Source organism: Taudactylus pleione, unplaced genomic scaffold, assembly GCF_031769625.1.
Source record: "Taudactylus pleione unplaced genomic scaffold, aTauple2 ptg000478l, whole genome shotgun sequence".
In the NCBI taxonomy this organism is placed as follows: Eukaryota; Metazoa; Chordata; class Amphibia; order Anura; family Myobatrachidae; genus Taudactylus; species Taudactylus pleione.
In genome coordinates, this window is record NW_028284880.1 from 2827062 (window position 1) to 2837438 (window position 10377).

At 46.9% G+C, this 10377-nt stretch overlaps 1 protein-coding gene across 2 annotated transcripts in view; it reads left to right on the plus strand.

Moving 5' to 3' along the window:
* The window catches only part of NOX4 (NADPH oxidase 4), a 278377-nt gene extending 271309 nt beyond the window's left edge, over positions 1 to 7068 (plus strand). For both annotated transcript variants that reach the window (XM_088449030.1, XM_088449031.1), the window contains one exon: positions 6581 to 7068. In XM_088449030.1, the coding sequence (XP_088305156.1) occupies positions 6581 to 6701 (121 nt within the window). In that variant the 3' untranslated portion in view covers positions 6702 to 7068. The remainder of the gene's footprint in view (positions 1 to 6580) is intronic.
* The last annotated feature ends 3309 nt before the right edge of the window (positions 7069 to 10377 follow it).

Consider the following 10377-nt stretch of genomic DNA (forward strand, 5'->3'; position numbering starts at 1 on the left):
TGTTTTTTTCCTGTGGAGGCCTAAGTATATGTGTTTATTTTATAATAATATTAAAAGTATTAATGATGGATATAGTTTCATTGTGGGGTGCTCCAAAATTTCTTGCACAGGGTGCTTGTGGCCCAAAATCTGTTTGCATCTTCCCAGCACCTTGTTAATTCCACACAACGAAGGATGTAGCCAGCTCTGAGGCCACAGGGGGCCCTACCCAGTACTAGACAGGTGCACAGAATAAAGTGGTCATTGAGTGTATATTAAAACCACTGGGCTGCTGCCAAAGCAGAAGGTTTATTCTCACAAACCATAAAGATGCAGAAGACAGAGGAGGGCACTGGCTGCCCTCCAAGTGAGCCGGCTATATGAGATTGCAGAATAATTTATAAGTATACTGAAATGAACATAAAAATCAACTAAAACATAATAAGGACATTGTACAGCTCACGGTAATGTATGAATGCAGGGCTTATCCAATAAAGTCTCTAGCAATAAAGGATAATAAATTATGGGAGGATCATATGGAGAGGAATATAATATAGTTATAGAAACACCTGACAATGAGGGGACTGATCGGGCTTGTACATGTGTGTCCTCATACACTAATGCTGGACTCGCGCCAAACAGCCCTTCTCCACGCGCCAGGTCCCGCGCGTCTCAGCTTGCGTTGTGCGTCTATTTCATGTCTCTTTCACCCAAAAATGCATCTTAGTTGCCAGGCCTGCCAAGGGCCATGGCCTAATAGGGGAGGCGTGGCAACGCCCCCTTGCCGAAAAAAAAAAAAAGATTTGCAGTGCTGCGAAGTGAGGGGGGGGGGGTCGTCGCCGGACCCGGGCCCCCGCCGGGCCCCTCAGGAAGCCCGGGCCCGGGTAATCTGTACCCGCTCCCCCCCCCTCTCGGCGCCCCTGTTAGTTGCAAACGGTTGCAACAAACCGCTTCAGGAGACTGTGCTGATTAATGTGATATGCAGACTCAGGGCCTGTTTCGGAGATAGATGCTAACACGATGGTTAGCGCACGTCTCCGATTGTTAGAGGACTGCACATGTGCAGGATGTGTACTGTGCTTTGCAGCCCCCCATTTGTGGGTCCGCTCGCAGTGCCTCCCCTCCGCAGCATGATTGCCTGGCTGTGGCGTCTTGGAGGAGGAGTGGGCGAGTTCCTGGACCCAGGTACACCGATTGGATCCCACCCAGAAAAAATGCGTAAAGAAGACCATAGGCTCCTTCTACTGGGTAACGCCATCTAAACAATGTATCGCATTCCGGTGCTTGGTACATATGGAAATGCGGCCAAAACTCAGAAAACGGCATTTTCAGAGTTTGGCCGCATTTTCAAGCTTAGTACATCCCGCCCTAAGTAGGGCTAACTTGCCATGTAATAGAGGGGGCCCCACAACACCACCTTGTGCCACAGAAGGCCACTGAGATACAGTACTTCACTCTCCCGTCACAGCCAGGCACTACCGGCCCTGGACCGACACCTGTGCGAAAAAAGAGCTACCCCCAAAAAAAAGACAACAAATCCTTAATGAACAAACTGAGAACCAAAGTATTAAGGTGTCGCCATCAGGCCGGAAATACCAAGCGAGCTCAGGACCCAAAAAACTATGCCTAGTAATAACCATTCCTCCAAAGGACAAAACAGTCTATAATGACAATGGGCTGTATTCAATTTGGAATGAAAAGTCCGTTGCCGGACTTTTCGGCGTCATCGGAGGTTTTGCCTTCGAAAACTTATCGCACGCGTCCCCGCGTATCCCCGTATTCAATTCCAAATTGGCGAAAACAGGACCCGGCGAAAACTAAATCGGCAAAGTCCTGTCGTTCTTGGGGAAATCAGCCTGACACCCCCCTAAAGATGCTCTGATATGGGGTTCACTATAGGTACCCATGATTAGCCCTGCTAAAGGTATTTGGGTTCTTTAAATAGTCTCAATAGGAGCAATTTAGCGTCTTTGGGAGAGTGGTGAAGAATAGCATTTAGCAACTTTTTTTGGCCACAATAAGTATTCTCATCAAATTTGGGGTACTTGAAAATGGGTGCAAGCATAGCTCAAAATCACTCAAATCATCCTTTAAAGTGCACCAAAAAACGCACCTTCAGGAAGCACCTGCAATCCAAAAAAAACCTCCCCCATACTTGCAGACTCCCCCAAAGGCTATTTCGCTAGTTTTTGAAGTTGCACCCCCTTTTTTTTTTTAGCTTTTTTTGACGCAGTTAGCGTCAAGGGGGGTGTACAAAGGGTGCAAAGTGGTTTCCGTATCTCTGCACCCCAAAACCGCAATTCTGCACTTTTTTCCGCCGGGTATTCATAGGCGAAACTTTATCACCTATTACATTGCGTTTACGCACCGGCGAAAAGACGCTAAAAGTGAATCCGGGGATAAGTGAAAGGCAGCGAAAATGAAGTCATCGTCGAAAACTAAGCGGTGAAAATGGGTTTTCGACACTAATTGAATATGGCCCAATGTCTGATAGCGATTGTCAATAATAGAGCTGTACTTACAGTGAGTTACAGTATTATAGTCACAATGGTGGAGTTACAGAATTAAAATCACAATGGTGGTGTGCTATCAGATATCTCTCGGATAAGCAAGAATTAATCAGTACCGTGTCAGAATGGTTCTGGAGAACTCATATCCACTCACTCACTGTCACTTGCCGGTCCAGTGGTAATGGTTGCACCCCGTTCTTTCTCCCATCAGCCTCATAGGCAATGGTCACGCCTATCGCCTCTGTGGGTGCACTCCTGCACTTATCCTTCGTCCCTCTCTTTAGCCCAAAGTAAGGGTGGGCATCTAATTATTCAACATTGATGGTGCCATTGGTACTTTACCAATGGCAAGAAACCATCCAAGGAAAACCATCGATAAGCATCACTATAGTGTGTCATGGGAACATGGAGGCCCAATCGGGGAAGAGCATCAGGGGAGCAGCTAAGTGCCATGAAATGGGAAAAAAATATTGATGCTCACTGCCATCGATGGCGGAGAAACATTGGTCAGTGGCCGTCCCTCGCCCAAAGCTCTTTGCATCTGGCGGGCAATGATAATAACCTCTCTGTCAAAAACATTACGGGGGCATGCTTAGGTCTTGTTTCTAGAACATAGGATCGGCCCCCTACTGATGGTGGTTCCTCCTCCAATAACAGTTCTGTGTTGAAACAAGTACATTTTATATAATTTATAGGGTGGCTTATAATAGGCCCTAGATCAGGGGATGAGCAATTACCGTGCTTCCGGTGGGAGTCCACTTGGCAAGTTGTAGTAAACCGGTAAGGGCCAGATACAACATATGCCATCAAGGCCCCTGCACATGTCCCTTTTATGTAATCAGACAGCTCTGCATATCCCCTTTATACCATCCCGTTTGTACTCCACATGTCCTTATATGGAATCAGCCCCTCTGGATGACCATTGTGATCAGTGGAGGCTGCAGTACAGTCCAAAATTAAAATAGGGGAGCCACACCAACTCCCAGTGAGTCCCGGCCGGTGATGTCTGGCAGTGCTGGAAAGGGCAGTTGGGTGTAGTTTCCCTATTCGAATTTTGGACTGCTCTGCAGCCCCACCTCTGGAGCCCCCACTGATCACAATGGTCATCCAGAGGGGCTGATTCCATCAGCATACCCCCCTTCCCACCCCACTGAGCTTTTCAGTAGCCCATGCAGAGAGGTGGAACAGCCTTCCTCCGCTTCTCGCTGGCTCTGCCCCACTCTGACCTCTTCTGCTGTATTGAGGAGGAGATCAACCTGCCTGCAGCACAGGTCCTCTCCCTAGCCGCCTGCCTCTGCTCCCAGCTCCCTGCCGTGCTGCTTGAGGGTTTGCCGACCTGCCATCTGAGCCGCACAGTGCAAAGCAGTGCAGGTGGGAGCGGGTCACCTGTATGCTGTGGAAAGAATAAGGTGGCGTGGACTAAATTTCCTGCTGGGCTGTATTTTGCCCATCCCTGCCCTAGACCATAAAAATCATAGCTGCACTGTTAAGAGTGATATACAAAAAAACCCCAAACACTATAGTAGCTAACAAATAAAAGGCCTGGTTTACGTTATTGCTGCCACAATTGTGCCTTTTTGAGGGGTCGCAGCAGCGATAATATGCAAATGCTTGTTTCAGCCTTCCCCTTGTGTTCTAGCGTTCGCCGGATAGCATAAGCCCTGAGAGGCCCGCTTTCAGTGTCTGCAAGCCATGCAAATCCGCTGGTGGTTATGAGCTCTCCATAAAAATCCATCTAACATGCAGTTTGCTAATAATGAAAAACTCGGACATTTGCAGGGACAAATCTTACAAACTTGGGACTACAGTATACTTGGAAATCAGGGACAGTTGGCAACTATGACACGGCTACGGATGTGCCCCTTTTACACTGTGGCTTCAGTTGCCAAATAGCCCCTCTCGGCACGCCAAGCTTCACACGACACCGTCTATTCCACTCAAATTGTATTTGTATAAATAAAACAACTGAGAACGACAGAACCGCATTGCTACCATTCATTGGGGATGGGATTGAAATGCTGACGGCTGTGTAGCCACCGGTTCAAAGCCCGACGCGGAGGAAATCCCAACAGTGAAGGTAAGTAATCTAACCCTCCCCCCTAACCCTCCTTTAGGGGTGCCTAACCCTAACCTCCCCCCATTAGTGCCTAATCCTAACCCCCACTCCCCGCACCCTAAACCTAACCCTCCTGGGGGGGTCCCAAACCTTCCCCCCCCTCGTGCCTAAACCTAACCCACACTTCCCCTAGCCTAACCCTAACCCTCCCCTGGGGGTGCCTAACCCTGCCCCCCCCAGAGGTCCCTAAACTTAACCCCCCCATCCCCGGCTACATTGCTACTTACCTCCCTACCGATCGTCCAGCGCCGTTAATCCCGACTGTCGGGGTCCCGGCGTCGGGATTAACATACTGTAGGCGTCAGTATTTCGACGCCTATGTTAAATCCCCTGCCGGGATTGTAGTGTCGGGATTGAGCCCGGATCATAACTACATCCCCATTCATTGACCACTGGAGTTTGCGCTATTTGTACACCTGTGTGCGAGTGAATCCGAATCTGTGTAAAAAGGGCTCCGATGCGAGCGGACGCGGCATGATACTCGGCGTATGAGGACACATCTGTACACCACAGTCGTCTTCACTAGTTTTTACAAATATACCATAAAAAATTTTAAAACTCTAAGGGCTATGTGTAAGCTATCATTGTAATGTGGGATAAGTGTGGTAAATCTCTAATAATACCCAAGTGTCCTGGCCCACGTGTTACCGGAAGCGGACCCCCCCACAAATCGCCATTAGTTTCTTGCCTTGAAGTTTCCTGATTTTATCAGCATGCAGCCTGGAGAATCAGCCGAGGATATCCTCTATTACTGATTATAGGCTGTGGGTGATGCTTTATACCCACCGTATAGCCTTACGTGCTGCTGGGAAAGTGATGTGTGAGCTGCTAGTAAACCCCGGGAGTGTATTGTTGAATTAGTTAGAGCTAAGCATGGCAGAGATTTTTAAAAATAAAAAGTAAAATGAAATGTACAGTATGCAGACGCAGCACAGGACATAATCTATTTGCTTATCATAATCGGCCATATTAACTTTCTATATCTTCTTTATTTATTTATAAAATAGGCAGTTTTGTTACAGCAGTTCAAGAAGGAATTACATTATACCAGGGGTTTCCAAACTCAGGGCCTGATTCATTACGGAACGCTATTACCATCCCAGCTGCGATTACGCACGCAGATCTGCTGCGAAAATATGATAATGATCGGAAACCTATTATAGAGACGCCCAAAGCCAGCACAGAGACGCCCACTACCGCTATCGCACATCCGTAATACCATGCAGTCCTACGCATACATCGGGAACATCGAGTAACATCGGCCTCTCACGCACAATTACAGCAGGTCTGGCCTCAGAAATTGCTAACCTCATCGCACGCAGTGAGCACTCAAGCTGCGTATGCCGTCGCAGCGGCTACTTTATGTGCGCCCAAGTAGCGGCTTTCAAACTAGGCGGCAGCGAGGAGGTGTCTAACACCTCTTATTGCATCTGAGATGGACGGATTTGTACAGCTGCTTGTGCGCGGCTCTACCAATCCGTCCATCTCTGAATCTGGCCCATAGTGTTTCGTTATTGATGTGACTGATGATGATTTGATCATATATTGTTGAAAAAAAAGTAACTCATTTAGCAGTAAAGCTGCATACACACGTAAAGATTTTCTGTCCAACCATCCAACTAGTTGATTGGTTGGAATGAAGATCTGGTAAGGTATGGGAGTAACCGATGATCAGCAATTTGCTCCTAAATGCCAGATAACAGATGAAAATGGTCGGTCAGACAAGTTTGTTAAATGTTTGATCTAAAAATTTGTTCAAACAACAGTTTTTGTCCATTTTCCGGCGTTTGGGAGCAAATTGCTGATTGTCATTTGCTTTCATACCTTACCAGATTTTCATTCCAACCAGTCAACTAGTTGGATGGTTGGACAGAAGATCTTTACGTGTGTATGCAGCTTTAGTGTTTAGCAGCCCTTATGGCATGAAGACGTTTGCGTGTGTTTAATACGGTCATATTTTTATCTGTATTTTCAGGAAAGCTGTCGGTGTCTTTTGCTGTGGCCCTAAAGGGCTGTCTAAGGATCTCCACAGACTATGCAATCGCCTCAGCGCCTACGGGACAAGATTTGAATACAACAAAGAATCTTTTAGCTGAAACTGAATAAACGGAACGGGAAACTGAAGTGCAATTAACGAGAACCAAAGAACAATCATGAATTGAACGATTCAAATTCACATTATTTAATGACGGGATTATTATCTGCATAACGACGTTCACTGTGGCTTGTTGGATGCACTGTACTTTATAATTACACTGTAACGTGACACATTTACTGAGATCGCCACCCTGCGCGGAATCTCATACAGAGGCAGGATTCTCAGAGGGCATTTTGCTGAAGTCCGCAGCACTTTCTGTGTTTGTTTTTACTGTTAGGACGAGTCAAAGGATATAACGTTGGCCATTTATATAGTGCCCTTTTTATGCAAATGTATGTAAGCATTGACACTTATTTTATATATTAATCCCCACTGAATTTAAACTATTTTATTATATTGTTACTATATTTGCTTTGGTTATTTCACGTTTATTCTCATTATTTAAAGTTTTTGTTTTCCTTTGGGTAGAAGGGGTAGATACAACACTACAGTTATATAAAAAAAAATACATACATCAAATTCACCACTGTACAATTATATATTTTATAACGGTCTCTTTTTTGAATTGGGATGCGAAATCTGTACGATTCCCTGGGAGTTTATTAACACTATGGCCGGTATCCAATTAGTAAATTAGCCGCGGCTTATTACCTCGGCCAGGGCTATCCAATTAGCCCCAATGCCGGCACTTATAGGGGAATGTGTTTTGCCTGCCGCAGGCAGGCGAAACCAAATCCATGATAAGAGGCTGCTTTTCTCCCAATGGCGGCAGTAAGAATACATAGTTCCGCGACTTTTCGCGGATCCTATGTGTTTTTGTGAGAAAAACAGAACGTTTTCGGACGTTAAAAAACGGGGTTTAATTGGATAGCACGAAAAACCAATCTGCGGCAATCGGCAAAAAAAATAAAAAATGTTTGCGTCCAAAATTTTTAGCGGCTAATTGGATACCAGCCTTGGTTTACTTAAGGTCGGTAAAATGGATGGAGTTCAAAAAATGTGGTTGTTTCCATACTAGCTAAAAAAAATTTTTTTATTTCACACCAATACAAGCACCCCTTTTAATATTATTATCTTAATACTTTTGTAAGTGGAGCGGCTATTTAATAACAACCATTAGCGCGGTGTAATTTCCAACTTTCATTGCGCCATTGATATTCTTTCACTGCTGCTTAAATGGCTAGTTCTATCACTCATACACATAGAAATAACATTGGAGACATATTCTAATCGGGAAGCGTTCGCTCGCTGTGCATAGACAGTCCGGCTGAACGAGTGCTAGGAGAAGCCGTTTGTGGGTTGGGACAGGGGCAGGCCACTAGAAATGGGGGAGTGGAGGTGAGAATGTAGGTGTGCCTGAGCGTCTTAATGCCGTTTCAGAGGCGTGCATAATTAAGAGGCAGCGCCATAGTACACGTCACATGGTTGAAAATCACACTGAATCACTCGCAGTGCTTGCGGTGCCGTATGGTCAATCACAAGTTCTGCGATCGCATCCAATGGAACCCGATGTTACCGATGGTTGCATACACTTCCTGGAGATGATGTGCATAAGTGGGCATCTTAAGTCAGACTGGTGGGCATAGTGGGCGTGCTAATGCCTTGCCGTGCGATCGCCTGCCTTGCTGAAATTTGCATACGCATCTAGCGAGTCAGGTCCTTCGTTCCATGTTTATTTTAGAATATTTGTAAATGTTTTCAGACTTCACCTGGTTCACAGAAACAGATGATAAAAAAAAAATTGTAAGCTGTACACATAGCAGCACCGTCCTTCGGAACGCAGCGGCTGTGTGTCAGTATGCTAATGCCGGAGGCGTCTTCTGTAAACGCAGCATCAGATCACTTGGCCATCTCAGTAACCCTCAGGATAATCGGAATTGCTGTCTCACATCCGTAGCCGAGGCCAGATGAAGACCCTGGCCTCTGCATACCCAGAAAACGGGGGCAACACGTCTCCGTTTTCAGGAACGCTGCTCGGCGCCATACCCTCTTCCCCCACCAAATGGTCCCATCCTGTTAATCATGCTGTGGCTTAGGGGGCACTGAGTGCAATGAGCCAGGACCCGTTCTGAACATACACAGAACTGGTCATGCGTATGCACAGCCGCCCCCCCCGCACCATTGAAGTTCAACGCAAACCATCAGCTCTGCGTACAAATCAGAATCAGGCCTATTGTCTGGTGACCACACATAGGGCCTGAGTCTGAGTCATAATGAGCAGCGTATATTGGCGGTCGTCCGTTTCCGATTTTATGCAAATGCTGCTACAAACTCATTTCCTTATGTACATCTGTGCTGCTGAAAGGGCAAGGACTGAGACGCCCACCCAGTAACACCCATTGCAGAGTCTTTATTAGGGGTGAGCGGGTTCGGATTTCTGAAATCCGAACCCCCCCGAGCCCCCCCGATCCGAGTCCGATCCGAGTCATGCTCGACTTTTCCCGCCTGACTCGGATCTGAAATCGAGGCAAAACGTCATCATCCCGCCTTCCGAGTCTCGCGGGTTTTGGATCCTATATAAGGTACCCGCGTCGGAGCCATTTTCTCACTCGGCTGTGGACAGTGAGGAGGGAGGGTGGGAGTTAGGGCTGGCTGGGCTGTGTAGTGTAGTGTAGTGTAGTGCTGCTGTTGTCCACTACTTCAAAGTCCATAGGGGCTGGCTGTGTTGTGCTGTGCTGCTGTTGTTAATAGGGGCTGTGTCCACTACTTCAAAGTCCATAGGGGCTGGCTGGACTGTGTTGTGCAGTCAGTTCTCCATAGGGGCTGTGTCCACTCCAAAGTCCTGTGCAGTGTCCCAGTCCTAAAGGGGTGCTGTAGTGTTGTCCAGGGGGTGCTCTGTCCATCAGGGGTGCTCCCCCCAAGTGCTAAAAAAATAATATATTTTCTGTGTTTGTGAATTGTGTGCGCAGTAGCCGCACGTGCATCAACAAAGTAGTGCCAAGCGTGCGCCTGTGTCATAAGTAAAGGGCTGGCTGGCTTGACCATTAAAGGGTGCTGTAACCCCCAAAGTACACTCCAGTCCAAACCAAAAAAAAAATTATTTTCTGTGTTTGTGAATTGTGTGCGCAGTAGCCGCACGTGCATCAACAAAGTAGTGCCAAGCGTGCGCCTGTGTCATAAGTAAAGGGCCGGCTGGCTTGACCATTAAAGGGTGCTGTAACCCCCAAAGTACACTCCAGTCCAAACCAAAAAAATATATATTTTCTGTGTTTGTGAATTGTGTGCGCAGTAGCCGCACGTGCATCAACAAAGTAGTGCCAAGCGTGCGCCTGTGTCATAAGTAAAGGGCCGGCTGGCTTGACCGTTAAAGGGTGCTGTAACCCCCAAAGTACACTCCAGTCCAAACCAAAAAAAAAATTATTTTCTGTGTTTGTGAATTGTGTGCGCAGTAGCCGCACGTGCATCAACAAAGTAGTGCCAAGCGTGCGCCTGTGTCATAAGTAAAGGGCCGGCTGGCTTGACCATTAAAGGGTGCTGTAACCCCCAAAGTACACTCCAGTCCAAACCAAAAAAATATATATTTTCTGTGTTTGTGAATTGTGTGCGCAGTAGCCGCACGTGCATCAACAAAGTAGTGCCAAACGTGCGCCTGTGTCATAAGTAAAGGGCCGGCTGGCTTGACCGTTAAAGGGTGCTGTAACCCCCAAAGTACACTCCAGTCCAAACCAAAAAAA